We start from the raw sequence: 17,271 nt of genomic DNA, 5'->3' as shown, positions 1-17,271 counted from the left end.
TCCATAATATTCATATACCACAATTTATTCAGCCATTCTCCAACTGATGGACATCCATTCAGTTTCCAGTTTTTAGCCACTACAAAAGGGCTGCACAAATATTCGCGTGCACATACAGGTCCCTTTCCCTTCTTTATAATCTCTTTGGGATATAAGCCCAGTAGTACCACTGCTGGATCAAAGGGTATGCACAGTTTGATAACTTTTGAGCATAGTTCCAAACTACTTCTCCAAAATGGTTGATCTCTGTTCACAACTCCACCAACAATGCATCAATGTCCCAGTTTTCCAGCATCCCTCCAACAATCATCATTTATTTTTTCCTGTCATCTTAGCCAATCTGACAGGTGTGTAGTAGTATCTTAGAGTTGTCTTAATTTGCATTCTCTGATTAATAATGACTTGGAGCATCTTTTCATATGACTAGAAATAGTTTCAATTTCTTCATCTGAGAATTGTCTGTTCATATCCTTTGACCATTTTTCAATTGAGAATGGCTTGATTTTTTATAAATTAGAGTTAATTCTATATATTTTGAAATGAGGCCTTTATCAGAACCTTTGACTGTAAAAAATATTTTCCCAGTTTATTGCTTCCTTCTAATCTTGTCTGCATTAGTTTTGTTTGTACAAAAACTTTTCAGTTTGGTATAATCGAATTTTCTATTTTGTGATCAGTAATGATCTCTAGTTCTGCTTTTGGTCATAAAGACCTTCCCTTCCAGGTCTGCAGAGGTAAACTATCCTGTGTTCCTCTAATTTATTAATAATTTCATTCTTTATGCCTAGGGTCATGAACCCATTTTGACCTTTATCTTGGCGAGACGGTGTTAAGTATGGATCAATGCCTAGTTTCTGCCATATTAGTTTCCAATTTTCCCAGCAATTTTTATCAAACAGTAAGTTATTATCCCAAAAGCTGGGATCTTTGGGTTTGTCAAAGACTAGGTTGCTATATTTGTTGACTGTTTTATCCCTTGAACCTAATCTATTCCACTGATCAACTAATCTATTCCTTAGCCAATACCAAAGAGAAATGGAAATTAAGACAACTCTGAGATACCACGACACACCTGTCAGATTGACTAGAATGATAGGGAAAGATAATGCGCAATGTTGGAGGGAATGTGGGAAAACAGGGACACTAATACATTGTTGGTGGAATTGTGAATACATCCAGCCATTTTGGAGAGCAATATGCTCATAAAGCTATCAAACTGTGCATACCCTTTGATCCAGCAGTGTTTCTACTGGGTTTATATCCCAAAAGATTTTAAAGAAGGGGAAAAGACCTGTATGTGCAAGACTGTTTGTGGCAGCCCTCTTTGTAGTCGCCAGAAACTGGAAACTGAGTGGATGCCCATCAATTGGAGAATGACTGAATAAGTTGTGATAAATGATTATGGAATATTGTTGTTCTATAAGAAATGACCAACAGGATGATTTCAAAAAGCCCTGGGGAGACTTACATGACCTGATGCTGAGTGAAATGAGCAGGACCAGGAGATCATTATATACTTCAACAACAATACTATATGATGATCAATTCTGATGGACATGGCCATCTTCAGCAATGAGATGAACCAAATCAGTTCCAATAGAGCAATAATGAATTGAACCAGCTACACCCAGGGAAAGAACTCTGGGAGATGACTGTGAACCCCTACATAGAATTCCCAATCCTTCTATTTTTGTCCACCTGCATTTTTTATTTCCTTCACAGGCTAATTGTACACTATTTCAAAGTCCGATTCTTTTTGTACAGCAAAATAACTGTTTGGACATGTATACTTACATTGTATTTAATTTATACTTTAACATATTTAACATGAATTGGTCAACCTGCCAATGGGGGAGAGAGGGGGGGAAGGAGGGGAAAAATTGGAACAAAAGGTTTGGCATTTGTCAATGCTGTAAAATTACCCATGCATAAAACTTGTAAATAAAAAGCTATAATTTAAAAAAAAAAAAAAAAAAAGAATTAGAAGTCAGTTTGCAAGTGATTTAGGTATGAACATGTAGAGTGCAACTCCACTACTTGGCAGGATAAATGAAGAAGATATGTATGCCAGCCTTTTCCCACATGATTTAACTTTCCTTTTGTAGGCCTCTATATTTTGAGGGCTGTTCATTCTATATGATTTGGAGATTTAACTCTAATTGCAAACAGGACAGAAAGAATGATAATTCATTTCTTCCTCATTCTCTAGATTTTAAAAGTCTTATCATTCCGGTTTTCTTGGAGATTAAATAATTTGATATGGTAGCACCTATTTTAGAAGTTACACTTAATTTTGCAGAATTTTATTATATCTAGGCAATTCTGGACAACAATTCAGTGATTATGATTGAGTTCCACTGTTTCTGAGTTCTCTGTGGTATTTTGAAGCTAATTATAGTATAGGAATTTATTGTCTGTCATTCTTGATAGGTAGCATCTTATAATTCTAGCTTTAAGTCATGATTGCATTGATATTTATCACAGCTTCTTCCATTTATTACATTGACCAATCTCAGGTTATTATCTTTGTCATCTCATTCTTCTCATCTTTTTTGATAGGATTCAGTTACAAACGGTTCTTAAAACAAGTCACTAGCTTTTAAAAAAAAATTAACGTTCTATAGATTATTAGACAAATGCATGAAATAACTGCTTTTTGTAAGTAAATAAAAGTTTTTAAATGTAAGTTTATCTTCATAGGCTTACTGAAAATATCCTTACTACAACTTCAAAGAATAGACAATACAACACAAATGATATTTTCGTCATGCTATTCCCACGTTATTTTTTATGTCTTTGGCCAAGCCACTATACTTTCTAAAAAATTTTCAGAACATTTAACTAAAAGAAATTTGAGCATTTTAAAATTGGTGACATCTTTTTTTTTTTTTTGCAGTTCAACTTTTTATTTTAATAAAATCAGAATATGCACAGCTCAAGCAGTGCTAGCATCTAAATTAATATAATAAGCAATTATTTATTTTATTTTATATTTATTATATATTTTTATAATATATATAATAATGATATTTATTATATCATTTTATTACTTAAACCTGCAGTGACTTGAAGTTTAATCTTTACATTAAACAAATTTAAACCCATTCTTGCATATGATTTGAATTCTTATTTATCAACTGAAAATTTTGCTGGCCGATCACTGATTATGCCAATACAACAAAGAATAATCATATGTTTGACAATTTCAATTTGCTGGGAATTCACAGGAAAAAAACAAAAAACAAACCCCCACATAATTAAACAAAACTTACCCAACATTCTGTATAGTTCACATGAGTGCTAGAAGTGTTTCATTAATATCTTAAGACAAATGTATTAAAATCTTGACAGGTTTTAATTTCAAGTTGCCAATTTTGTTTTACTAACATCAGAAGTTATAGCTACACAGCCAATCTGGCTTAATTTGACTTACAAGTTTAATATGACAACATTAAAAGTCACACTACCCCAAAATATATGATTTTATACCTATAATGACATTCATCATTTAGATGACAATGTTTTTGTATTGTCTTTTGATCAAGTTTCAAAGAATCCCTTTTAGGCTTACTAAAATAAATATTTGCCAAAATTATTCAATATTATACAAAACTTAGCAGCAAAAACTGGTGACATCTATTTTAAATGTTCTTAATTTTTTATGAGTTTTGATTTCATCTTGCTGATTTTAGCCTATTTTTATTTATATTTAACCCACTAAGTTATTGTAAATATCTACCTGATACTTACATAGCTATCTTAATGTATGTGGCAGTGAACAAGAAAAACACATTTTATTGGTTTTTCTAGGATATGAACAAGATAAGAACACCATGTGTTTGTCATGGTGAAAAGAATATTTTGCCTTGTATTGTAATTGTATTACAAAGTGCTTTTATTAGTCTTGTTAAAATAATTATATCTGTTGTGTGTGCTACTGTGAATAATTAATTTTCTTTAAAGTAATAATTTAAAAGCAAAATCCATTTTAGTATGCACTACCAAGAAGTACTTTATTTCCTATTGTAAAACATAATTTTGGCCACTTTTCATATTTATTCAGAATTGTTTTAACTTTTTAAAAATTTCTTTTTTTTTTTTTTTTTTTGGCTTTGGCTTTGGCTTTTTGAACATTTCTGGATTCTTCATTTCTAGAAGGTAAATATTTACACATTTATTTGAAAATTGCATTATTCTGTTATAAATGTGTATAACAAAAATAACATGTTTCTCTTTTGTAGGAAAAACATTTCAGCTCTATTCCCATAATCTAATAGCTTTGTTTGAACAAGCCAAAAAACCAGGATTAGCTGCCCATATTCAAACTCACCGGTTCCCAGACCGAATATTGCCAAGGTACAAAAATATTGATTTTGTTATTTTGAGAAATAGTCATTTTTTTAAATGAACTGGTTTGTAAACCAGGAAAAATGATAAGAGGAATTCCATTTATAATAACTACAAAATGCATAATATATCTGAGAGTTAATCTGCCACTACACAATAAAGATTTATATATACATAATTACAAACATTCTTAAGAAGGGAAATGTTTACTGTGACTGATATATATTTTGTAATGTCCAGACTAGCTCTCTGGAGGATCTCAGGTCAAACTTGGTCATAGGTGGAGGAGTGATGAAGGCAGGAGAGCCACTAGGAGGATCTCTGTTTCTGTCTCCATCTTCTGTGTCTCCTCTATGTCTGAGTCCTCTTTTGTGTCTCCTGTGTTTGTGTCTGAGTATGAGATCCAGCTTGAGTTCTCTTCTCCAGTCCTCTCAGCTCTTAAATCTGATTGCATCATTATATACACTAAGTATATGCCAACTAGAGTGTTTATATCATTATGTCAAAATAGAGTGATTACATCATTATATCACACTAAGTATGTGTGAACTAGAGAACTCATCACTGAGTTATCTCATCAATCTCACTGAGTAAACACCTTGCTGTAAGTATCTTTGCTTCAGATATATCTTTCCCAGAGTTCCCCACTATTTGCTGTCCTCTACAATATCTGTAGTTAACTTAAAGTGATTATGATGCCTAAATTAATTCATGCATTTAGAACAGGCAGTACTACTTTAATTTAAGAGCAAATTTTATCAAATTCTGTTAGTTTCTAAAATTATAGAAAACTGTTAAAATGTATTTCAGTAACTAAAAAGCAATTAAGAAAAAAATGACTGAAAAAAATATAACATAGAAAAGATGTATCAGACCTCAGATGAAGCAGTAATCTTCAAAATTATTTTCTTTTGGTTTAAAAAAGAAAAATTAGATCAGCCTGGATAAGGAAAAAAGCAGAAGCAATAGAATGGCATTCCAATGTTTGATAAACACAAGAATATAAATTATGGATCTAATTTGGACAAGAATTGATGGGAAAATTGAAAAGAAGCTTAGCAGAAATTAGACTAACATCAAAATAAATATAAGACCTACATGCAAAATATATGAAAATATTAGGTGAGAGAGAACTGAGATCAGTATTTTTTACAACTATAAGCAGACAAAATTTTTAATTAAGGATTCCTAAACAAGTAATAGGGGCAATCATAAAAGATAAAATAGACAACTTTGACTGTGTAAGGAATGAAATTAATATAAACAGAATTAGAAGAATCATAGTGGGAAAAAATTTGCATCAGGTATTGTCAGTAAAAGTTTGATATTGACACAATATGTAATGTGTAGAATGGGAGTTATTTCCCAATGGCTGAGTGGTCAAAGATATGGCATTTTCAAAACAATTGCATATTAAAAAGTCCATTTGAAAATATACTCCAAATCACTATTGATGAAATTTAAATGAAAGTAAATATAATTTTATTTCACATGTGGAAAATTGACAAAGATTGGCCAAAACATGATGAAACAGTCAATGTTGGAGGTGTTATAGAAAGGCAAACACATTCATATTCTGTTGGATTTGTGAATTGGTTCAGCCATTTTGGTTACCAGCTTAGAATAAAGTACTTAAGTGATTTTGATCAAGCAATTATATTTACTGGTTATATATCTTAGAAAAATCAAAGATAAAAACAAAGACTATTGTGTAAAAGTCATTGTATTATTCTCTGTAGTAGCAAAACACAAGGATTAGGGGCAGCTAAGTGGAGCACTGGATAGAATCTTGGGCCCCAAATCCAAAAGACTTAGTTTCCTGTGTTCAGATCTGGCCTTGGATATTTGCCGTATGAACCTGGCCAAGTCATGTAATCCTGTTTGCCTAAGTTCATCATGTGCAAAATGAGCTGGAGAAGGAAATGGCAGACCACTCTTGTATCTTTACCAAGAAAACCTTAATTGAGGTCTTGAAGAGGCTGAAACCATCGAATAACAACCACTATCACAAGTTTTGAGGGAATGGTTGGGAAAAAAACAAACTCTAAGGTGGATGAATGGATTGGAATATTATTTTACAGAGAGGCAAAAGATTACTTACTACGCCTTAATATTGGATACATTGTCAGATTGGATCACAATATCAGATACTTATGCTTAATTGTGTTTTTTCTTAGAAAGGACGATTCAGGCTGAATCTATCTGTGAAATTAGAAGGTAGTTCCAGAAGTTTCTAATATAAAGACAAAAGACATAAATATAACATTTTAAAATCCAAATCAATAGAAGAAGTATTTTCTCCAATAATAATTAAAAGGAAATCTAGTTTGTGTTTTGAAAAGTAGAATATATCTAACCAAAGAGTACAGCAGGGTATTTTAAGATCTTTTTATAATTTCAGGAAGTTTGCCTTAACAACAAAGATTCCTGATACAAAAGGTTGTCACAAATGTTGCATAGGTGAGTAAAAATATGTTGTTTTTTTTTAATTGGAGGATAAAGGCTTACATTTAAATTTTTTGAGAGTGTTCCAAATAATGTTATAAAATTATTAAGGTTTTGTGTTTTCTTTTTTGGTGACATCTCTGGGAGATCATAGTATTAAAAAGTTTGAGGACCATATATTGCTATTTTATGTGTATAATTCTAAACTCATTTTATTGTCTTCCTCTAAGGACTATATTTATCATGGTTTGGTTTGGTTTAGCTTGATATTATACCTTCCTTCATACCATCTGAATCAGTTGTTCTTGAAGGAAAGTTTGACTGTTCCTTTCTCCCCATTGCCAGTTCCAGACTCCCTTGCACTACGTCCTCATTCATTCTCCTTTGAGATCCCTTAAATTTAAATCTTAACACTGTCCAGATCTTGGTTCCTGTTATCTACTGGTCTCCAAGATATTCTTGTTCTCTTCTCAAATGAATTCAATTGCCTGGCTCAAAGACTCCCTCTATTCCCATTCCTTGACCCATTCTGTGGCTAAAATGTGACTAAAATGCTCTTCATTCCTTCATTCACTAAAGTTATGCCCTCCACTTTGATCTTGCTATCATTCACACATAATGAAGTTCCTTTAGCTGAGCATAATATATAACATAATATATAAGAAATATATAATTTCTTTTTTATTTCTCCAAAACTTACTTTTCATATTCTTTGGACTTTTTGTCTCTCTAGTACATATAATGAAGTTCCTTTAGCTGAACATAATATATAACTCCCATCTCTTTCTGTACTTTATTCCTCCAAAACTTACTTTTCGTTTTCTTTGGACTTGTTGTCTCTCTATTTATTCCTTAGTATTTTCCTAGGCTATCATACTGGCTACATTGTCTTTTCTTCCAAATCTCAACCCTCTAATAAACTAGTTTAATTCTAGACTATCCCTACTTATATTTATAAATCACCTAGCACAGTACCAGACACATAATAGGTGCTTAATAAGTGTAGATTCTCTTCCTTGTCCTTCCCATTCACATTGATATACTCATACTTCATACTGACCTCAACCCTGGAATATTACCACTATCTCCTGCCCATGTGCTTTTTTTTTTTTTGTCCATATGCTCTTGAACTGGAACCATGCTAACTTGATCCACTACATATTTATGGTAGCAAATCTGAACCAGGCCTTTGTAGAAGCAAAGCAATTTGTTTTACTCCAGATCGGATTCTCTGCTTCACAAACCATAATAGTTTTTTTTTTTTTTTTCCTGAACTTTCCCTTCTCTCTTAAAGTTTTCCATAGTAACCCTTTCATCTGGGGACTTCATATTTTGCCCCATGTTTTAGCAAGAAAATCAAAGCTATTTATCACTTAGTCCCTTTATATCATCTATTGATAGTTCTTCTTTTACTCTAGTCTGTCTATATACATAGCAGAACCTAAAAGAGGATTCTCTATGAAACTGTATCACCACTGAATAGCTTTTTTGAGATTATATAATAAATTCTATCCATTACTTTGAAAACTGTACTGCTTGTTTTTGTTTCCTTCTAATTTCCTCCTTTTCTGTACATTTTAAAGAAAGTTCTAATGGACCTTTTATTTTTGACATCACTACTTCTGTTCCATTGAAAATCTAGTGAAAAAAAGGGAAGAGCCAATTCTTGTAACATAAATATAGTCAAGTTAAATGAATCCACACAGTGACAGTGTTTAAAAAGAAATCTTCTAAACTTATTCATCAGTTTTCTGTCAGGAGGTGGGTAACATGCTTTATCATAGATGTTCTGTAGACATCATGATTGCATTAATCTGAGTCATTAAGTTCTTTAAAATTAGTTTACTTCCCAGTGTTGCTGTCCCTGTATAAATTAGTCATTGGATTTTGCTTATTTTACTTTGTATTAGTTCATACTACCAAGAATTTTTTTTAATCTCATCATTTTCTGTGATGCAGTAATATTCCATTACTTTCCTATGCCATGATTTGATTAGCCTTTATCCTATGTGAGTTCTCCTTAGTATTTGATAATAGTACTTTGCTCCTTTCTAATTTTCATGACACTGCTCTTTCCTAATTCTTCCTCTTATCTGAACAGTTCCCCATGTTTTGTACCATCATCCACATTATTCCCAATAACTGAATGTACTCCAGGGTTTTCTCTCTTCTTATGTTTTCTCTTTTCTTTCTGTACTCTTTCACTTGATGACTTTAACATTTCCCATGGTAATAATTGTCATTTGTGAAGATGTCTCCAAGTTTACATATCCAGCCTTGTGCTTTCCTCTGAGCTTCAGTTCCATATCATCAACAACTTGTATTTCAGTCATTTTGAACTGGATTTCCTTTAAATATCTCAAACTCAGCATGTCCAAATCAACTCATCTGTCTAGTCCAAACTCATTCCTCTTCCCACCTTTCCTTTTGACTAGGACTACTGTCTTTCCAACCATCCAGACTCCTATTTTGGTGTTCTCTGTGCCTCTCTTTTCACCCACTTTACTCATTTACCTCAGGTGCCACCAATTCTAGTTCAGGCCCTCATCCCTTCTTACCTGTCTTATTGAATTAACCATTTAATCTTTCAGCCTCAAGTTTCATTTCAATTCTTCTTCCAAACCAAACCTCCTACCAAAGTAATTTTCCTAAAGCTTAAGTCTGACCATATCACCCCCTTATTTGATAAATCAGAACCTTATTTCTCCTTGGATGAAATATAGACTCTACTATTTGGCATTTGAAGCCATTCTTCCTTTTCCATCTTCTCGTATATATTTTAGTCCCCTCCAAGTACTCGACCTGTATCCTGGCCTGCTTGCTGTTCAGCATACATAGTGCTCTATCTACTGTCTTCATAACTTTTTTTTTTTAAACTAGCTATAATCTATGCTTAGAATGTTCCCCCTCCTTACCTCTGCCTTTTGAAATCCTTGACTTCATGACTCAACTCAGACATCAATTTCTACATGAGATATTTCCTAGTCTTTCTCACTGAAAGTACCTTTCCCTCCAAGGTTATTTTTTTTTCTACTTAATATATATTCTTTATATTCCTACCCAGGTGTTTTGTATATATCTATATAGATATATAGTTATATCTATATAGATATATATTCATGTCACTTCCCTCCATTAGAATATAAGCCACTTGAGGAATTGTTTCACTTTGTTTTTACATCTACACTTTCATCATAATGCTTTGGAGATATTAGGAATTTAATAAATGCTTGATTGCTTATGTTTTTGTTCTGTGCTTGTTTTCTGTTTATTGAGCTACATAATATATAAAAAGCACCCATATCCCCTAGTACTTTATAGCTTAAGGTTATTAATGCACAGATAATAATAATTTTTGTAACACAACACTATTGAACCTTTTTTATTGTTGAGGATTAAAGTAAAAAAGAGAAAGAATAATCTGAAAGGCATTTTCTCCTTTTAACCTATACTGACTGCCAAGAGAGTTATGATGGTCAGCTTTAATGTAAGGCAAAGTGATCCTTTTAAAAGTATTTAAAGCATTTGAATTTTGAAAAAAGGACATAGGTATATAATATTACACCAAGAGTAAACTTGATTGTCCTTATTTTGTTTAGTAGCCTCAAACAATTCTTTAAACACTGAGTTATATTTAGTTTGTAATATTAGTTAGAGATCTCATACCAAGGAAATAACAGCTCATTGATATATTATCAGATTAGCTTAATAGAAACTTTTTTAAAAATCAATCTTTAATAATTGTTTCCAGCACCATTTTTCTATTGTTAAGTGGTAAGAACATTATTTTGTTAGGAAAGATCTTTTTAAAGATAATTTTACTTTTCAAATTATCTAAATATGTTGAATACATGAGAGTAAGTTTAAAAAATAATATAATCATTTTTAACATGTTTAACGTATATTGAATTACTTGTCCGCTAGGGGAGGAGTGGGGAGAAGGTGGGGAATTTTTTGCTAAACAAGGTTCTGCAAGGGTCAATGTTGAAAAATTACCCATGCATGTTTTGAAAATAAAAAGCTTTTATATATATATATATATATATGAAAAATCCATGTCTGTTGTTTGCATTCTGATTCCTCTTTTCTATCTGATGAATAAAGACATTCTATGAATAGAATTAACTTTTTTTCTAAACCTCAGCAAGCCTCAGTCATATCAAATAATAAACTTTCCTTGTGCATTAAAATACATTTACTAAATACTTTTTAATAGAAATATAACAATAAGGCCAGATTTCATCATTTTCTCTGCATTCAGCAAACATAATTCATTGATATTCTTTTTTTCTTTTTATTAGCATAACTGTTACTACCTTCTTCTTCCCCTCAAATTTTCTTCCTTGTTGTGTTGGACTTGAGTTCAAATTTGGCCTGAGACACACTTACTATCTCTGTATTCTTAACCTCTTTTTGCCTCAGTTTCTTCATCTGGAAAATGAGGGTAATAATAGCATTTACTTCATAGAACTGTTGTGAAGATTAACTTGAGATATTTGTCAAATGTTTAGCACGGTGCTTGGCATGTAATGGGAGCTCTATGAGTAATTTTCCTTTTTTTCCTTCTTGTCAAAAAACTCACAACAAATTAGAAATAAAACAAAATCTATACATTAGCCATATCTTAAAATGACTTCTCGTTCTGTACATCTAATCCATCACCTCTTTGCCACAGGGTGGGAAACCAGTCATTTGAAGTTAGTTCTTAGGTCTATCACAGTTGTTTTCCTTTAGAATACTGCAATCATTATACAAATTGTTCATCTGAATCTTCTTACTTTAACTCTGCATCCATTCATACAAATCTTCATAGTTTTCTCTCAGTCTGTCATTTTCAACATTTAGTATAGTTACAGTAATCTTCCGTTACATTTATATACCCTAATTTGTTGAGACATCCCCAATTAATGGATACTCCCTTTGTTCCACTTCTTTGCTGCAACAAAAAGTGTCAGTTTAACTATTTTGCATATGAATCTTTTACCTCTCTCTTTCTTTGATCTCTTTTGGGGTATGTGTATAGGGCTATCACTGGGTCAAAAACTATGTGCAGTTTTTGTAAATACAAGTTTTAGATTCTTTCCAGAATGATTGGTAAGCTCTTATTTAACCAAGATTTCTTGGAGGACCTAGTATTTGACGTAACTTTAATGGGTGAGGGAATTCTTGGCAGAGGGAAGGAACTACATGAGCAAAGACATAGAAGTGAGAGTACAGCGTATTTGAAGAAAAAACAGTAATTCATTTTGACTAGAAATGTATAGAGGAGAATAATATGAGAAAAACTTGGATATTAGTACTTTTAGATTTGTCATTTCTTGTTATAATTAAGTGATATTCATAGTTTTACATTTCTTTCAAGTGAGAAACCCTTACACAGGACACAAGTACCTCTGTGGCGCTTTACAGTCTGGAATTGTTTTGCTTCAGTGGTATGAGCCAATGCAGAAATTCATGTTGATAAAGGTATATTCTCTATATTTATAATTTCTTTTCTTTTCTGATAATTTAATAAAGAGTTGCTATTGGTATCAAAATTTTATCAGAATTAAAAGTACTGTGTCTTTTTCTAAACTTCCTCACTGACTTATTCTTTATTTAATATAAGTAAATTTAATTTTATTAAGCTAATATACTTTAGAGAAGTATTATTGAAGATTGAATCAAATCATATAACACATTTTTAGAAACTTACATCATGTTATAAGTTCTTTTAAAAGTAATGCTTTCTGGAATTACACATATAAGGAAGTGAATACATATTTGGTATATTCAATAGCTGTCTGAATAATAGAAAAGAAAACATCTTAACTAAAGTTCTTTCATTTATTTTCCTGCAGCACTTTGATTTTCCTTTGCCAAGCCCTTTGAATGTATTTGAAATGTTAGTGATACCAGAGCAAGAATACCCCATGGTGTGTGTAGCTCTTAGCAAGGGGATTGAATCAGGTCAGGTTGTTCAATTTGAGACAATCAATTTGAATTCTGCATCTTCGTGGTTTACAGAAATTGGTGCAGGTGAGTAGAGTGCTTTTCTTTTAGAATGTAAGTTGTTGTTTGTTTATTTTGTATATGTAACAAAAGCAAATTTAACAAATAAACATAATTGGTTTTAGGTTTTTTTCCTTGCCTACCTCCATAATAAAGAGAAAATCATTTAAATGTAATTTGATGCTTTAATCAGGAATTTGTGTCTCTTGTATTGTAATATAAGATCATTTACTAAGGAAATTTTGCCAACTTCTTCAAACATTATAAAATATTACTTAAGCTTTTTCAAGAACTTTTTCTCCCCATCCTGAGGTATTCTTCCATTCTGATCAACTGTTCTGAACAAGATCACTCTTTTTTTGTGCTGTTCTAAATAATTAGACATTTCCCTTTATACTTTAACTGCTTAATCTAATGACTATATTCTGGCATAAAGAGCATACCCTTAGGCTTTGGCATCTTTGTCTTTTAAACCATTTCAAAATGACTACAGATATATAATAGATTAAACTAAGATCCTTTGGGCTATTCTTGAAAGGTTGGAAGAGGGAAGAGGGCAAGTCTAATGGATAATGGGATCTTTGTTTTCTTTGTTTACACTAATCTTTTTCACCGTGCTGTTACAGAAATGACATTTAGTTGAAAATTACTTAAAGTTTTAAATTACTTGAAAAGTTTCCTCTTTGTCATGAATATGAAATAATATAACAGATCCAAGATAGGAATTAAGCTTATAATGAAGGAACTCCCCCATACAAAAGCAGCACCTTCTCTGAAACTTTATTATTGGATATAAACTAGCCTACCTTTAATTTCTAATTTCATCTTTTTTAATAGTTTATTATTAGAATTATAACTAGACCTTGTGATTTCAACTATACAAAGGAAACTCCCTCTTTGACTCCTCTAGTTACCTACTTTTTCTGCAATTTGAGGTATCCCAGTGTTCCTGGAGGATAGTAGGGGAAACTTGCAATGTCAGAATATTTCAGAGGCAAGACAAGTACATATCTTCTTGGGCTTTAAAGCCAGCTGTGTTCACTCACCAGACTGCATCTCTTCATGATTGTGACATTGTAAAAATCTCTTGATTTCCAATCCTGATGGTCTTTTCCAAGTTTTTAATCTTGCAATCTGTGCTGCATTTAACACTATTGACCATCTTTTTTTCCTGGCCCTTCTCTGGAATTTCATGACAATATACTCAGTAAATGACAATGTGCTTTTTCTTCTTCCTTTCTCCTGTGCAAGCATTCATATGGTTCATCATATGGGTCACTAGCTATAGGTGTTCTCCAGTGCTCTGTCTCGAATTCCCTTTTCTCCATATTTTCTTTCTTGGGATTTTCATAATTTTATTGGCATCTCTGTGTATAGATGACTCAGAACTCTATAGTCTCTCCCTAGAACTTCAGTCTTATATCACCAGTCAATGAAACTGATGGGATGAAGTATTTCTCAGTATTGAGATTGTCACATGATCCCTATAGGCCAGGAAGATGAGACCTTGGGCCTCAGGTTTCAGGAAGTCACATGATCCCTATTTTCAGCCTTGAACCCTGGGATGAAGGAAGTTAGTGAAGTTACAGGAAGTGACATGACCCATAGGAGGTGGACATTTGTGACTATTGGTCAAAGATGGTTACTTCCTTTTAGTCTATCCAATGAAAAAGCTTGGGTCTTTTCCTTTTTAAGTCCTGGGCAAGTCAGAAGCTGGCCAAGTTCCAGCAACACATGGTGGGAGTTGGTATGACTCTCAGGTATGTCTGGGCCTCTCTCTGCAGGGATTAAATAAATGCTTTCTCTTTGTACCTGAAGACGTTTAATTAGTTAATTTGGGAAAGGGGGTCTAGTACCCATCCCACATACCAGTTTTGGACATAAGGTCTTAAACTTTCTATGTCAAAAAGAGAACTTAATATCTTTTCTCCTCCCTCTCCTAAATCCATTCTTCTTCTGTATTTCTCTTTGTTAAAGGTACCATCTCCTCAGTGTCATTCTCAACTCTTCCTCTTCCCTCACTCTATATTTCAAATTGCTTTCCAACCCTTGCTCCTGCTATTTCTATAATATCTTCTCTTCTCACAAAACTTTAATTCAGATACTAATCACTGCTTTCCTAGACAATTGTAATGGCTTTCTAAGTGGAAGCCTCAAGTTTCTCCCCATTCTAGTCTGCCTTTTGTACAACTGTCAAAAGTGATTTTTCTTGAGCGAAAATCTGATTAGGTCACTCTCATTGTCAATCAATTTCAGTGGCTCCCTAGTACCTTCAGAACCAAATATCAATTCCTCTGGCTTTTCCAGACTACCTTTCTATTCTAAATGGACATCAGTTTCTCTGGAATCTAGGCAAACTTATTCTTGGCACGCTACCTTAGTTGTATACATTTTCATTTGTTCTCTTCCTTGCGGAAAATGTATTCCCTACTCACTCTGCCTCAGAATCCCTCTCTTCCCTGAAGTCTACAATTGTTCACAACTCTAAAATAGTGAAATAATATTACTACTTAATTTTATTAGCACCTTCCCTTTGAGTTTTTTCTTCAATTTATCCTTTATATGACATATTTGCACATATTGTTTGCATGTTCTCTCTCAGATTATGAGTTTCTTGACAACAAAGACTATTGACCTTTGTTTATATCTCTAGGACTTAGCATAATCTGGCACATAAAAGACCTTAATAAATGCTTATGGCTTAATTTAACTTTTTGCATGAAGTTGTTTTGTTTTTTTTTCTCCACCCTCAACTGCTAATGCCTTCTTTTACCTTATATTTAACTACCTCATATTTATTCTTATGGTGTTTATTCTGTATATACTTATATGAATATATTCTTTGGTTAGAATTCAGATTCGTTTAAAATAGGGATTTCTTTAAGAGAGCTGCAAGAAGAAATAGACAGCAAAACTATAGTAGTGGGAGATCTCAACCTTGCACTCTCAGAATTAGATAAACCACAAAATAAATAAGAAAGAAGTCAAAGAGGTAAATAGAATACTAGAAAAGTTAGATAAGGTACATCTTTGGAGAAAACTAAATGGAGACAGAAAGCAATATACTTTCTCAGCAGTTCATGCAATCTATACAAAAATTGACCATATATTAGAACATAAAAACCTCAAACTCAAATGCAGTAAGGCAGAAATAGTAAATGCATCCTTTTCAGATCACAATGCAATGAAAATTACATTCAATAAAAAGCCAGGGGAAAATAGACCAAAAAATAAATTGGAAACTAAATAATCTCATACTAAGAAATGATTGGGTGAAACAGCAAATCATAGACATAATTAATAACTTCACCCAAGAAAATGAAAATAATAAGGTGTTATACCAAAATGTGTGGGATGCAGCCAAAGCAGTAATAAGGGGAAATTTTATATCTCTAGAGGCCTACTTGCATAAAATAGAGAAAGAGAAGGTCAATGAATTGGACTTGCAACTAAAAATGCTAGAAAAGGAACAAATTAGCACAACCCCTCCAGTCAAACACTAAACTTGAAATTCTGAAAATAAAAGGAGAGATCAATAAAATTGAAAGTAAAAAAACTATTAAATTAATTAATAAAATTAAGAGTTGGTTCTATGAAAAAACCAACAAAATAGATAAACCCTTAGTAAATCTGATTAAAAAAAGGAAAGAGGAAAATCAAATTGTTAATCTTAAAAATGAAAAGGGAGAACTTGCCACTAATGAAGAGGAAATTAGAGCAATAATTAGGAATTATTTTGCCTAGCTTTGTGCCAATAAATTTGATAACTTAAATGAAATGGAAGAATACCTTCAAAAATATAGCTTGCCCAGATTAACAGAGGAAGAAGGAAATTGGTTAAACAGTCCCATCTTAGAAAAAGATCTATTGAACAAGCTATTAACCAACTCCCTAAGAAAAAATCCCCAGGACCAAGTGGATTTACATGTGAATTCTACCAAACATTTAAAGAAAAATTAACTCCAATGCTATATAAACTATTTGGAAAAATAGGGATTGAAGGAGTCCTACCAAATTCCTTTTATGACACAGACATGGTACTGATACCTAAACCAGGTAGGTTGAAAACAGAGAAAGAAAATTATAGACCAATCTCTCTAATGAATATCGATGCTAAAATCTTAAATAAAATATTAGCAAAAAGATTACAGAAAATCATCCCCAGGATAATATACTATGACCAAGTAGGATTTATACCAGGAATATAGGGCTGGTTCAATATTAGGAAAACTATTAGAGTAATTAACAATATCAATAACCAAATTAGCCATATGATCATCTCAATAGATACAGAAAAAGCATTTGATAAAATCCAACATTCATTCCTAATAAAAACACTTGAGAGGATAGGAATAAATGGACTTTTCCTTAAAATAGTCAGGAGCATATATTTAAAACCATCAGTAAGCATCATGTGTAATGGGGATAAACTGGAACCATTCCCAGTAAGATCAGGAATGAAACAAGGTTGCCCACTATCATCATTAT

The 17,271-nt window shown here is 32.3% G+C and overlaps 1 protein-coding gene across 3 annotated transcripts in view; it reads left to right on the top strand.

Annotated features, from left to right (window-relative positions):
• MAP4K5 (mitogen-activated protein kinase kinase kinase kinase 5) overlaps positions 1-17,271 on the top strand; it is a 205,718-nt gene that overhangs the window by 165,267 nt on the left and 23,180 nt on the right. For all 3 annotated transcript variants that reach the window (XM_031952973.1, XM_031952971.1, XM_031952972.1), the window contains 5 exons: positions 4,156-4,158; positions 4,242-4,356; positions 6,749-6,807; positions 12,155-12,258; positions 12,633-12,810. In XM_031952973.1, coding sequence (XP_031808833.1) covers positions 4,156-4,158; positions 4,242-4,356; positions 6,749-6,807; positions 12,155-12,258; positions 12,633-12,810 — 459 coding nt within the window. The remainder of the gene's footprint in view (positions 1-4,155; positions 4,159-4,241; positions 4,357-6,748; positions 6,808-12,154; positions 12,259-12,632; positions 12,811-17,271) is intronic.

This window comes from Sarcophilus harrisii, chromosome 2 (assembly GCF_902635505.1).
Source record: "Sarcophilus harrisii chromosome 2, mSarHar1.11, whole genome shotgun sequence".
NCBI classification, from domain to species: domain Eukaryota; kingdom Metazoa; phylum Chordata; class Mammalia; order Dasyuromorphia; family Dasyuridae; genus Sarcophilus; species Sarcophilus harrisii.
This window is presented reverse-complemented; position numbering and strand designations above follow the sequence as displayed.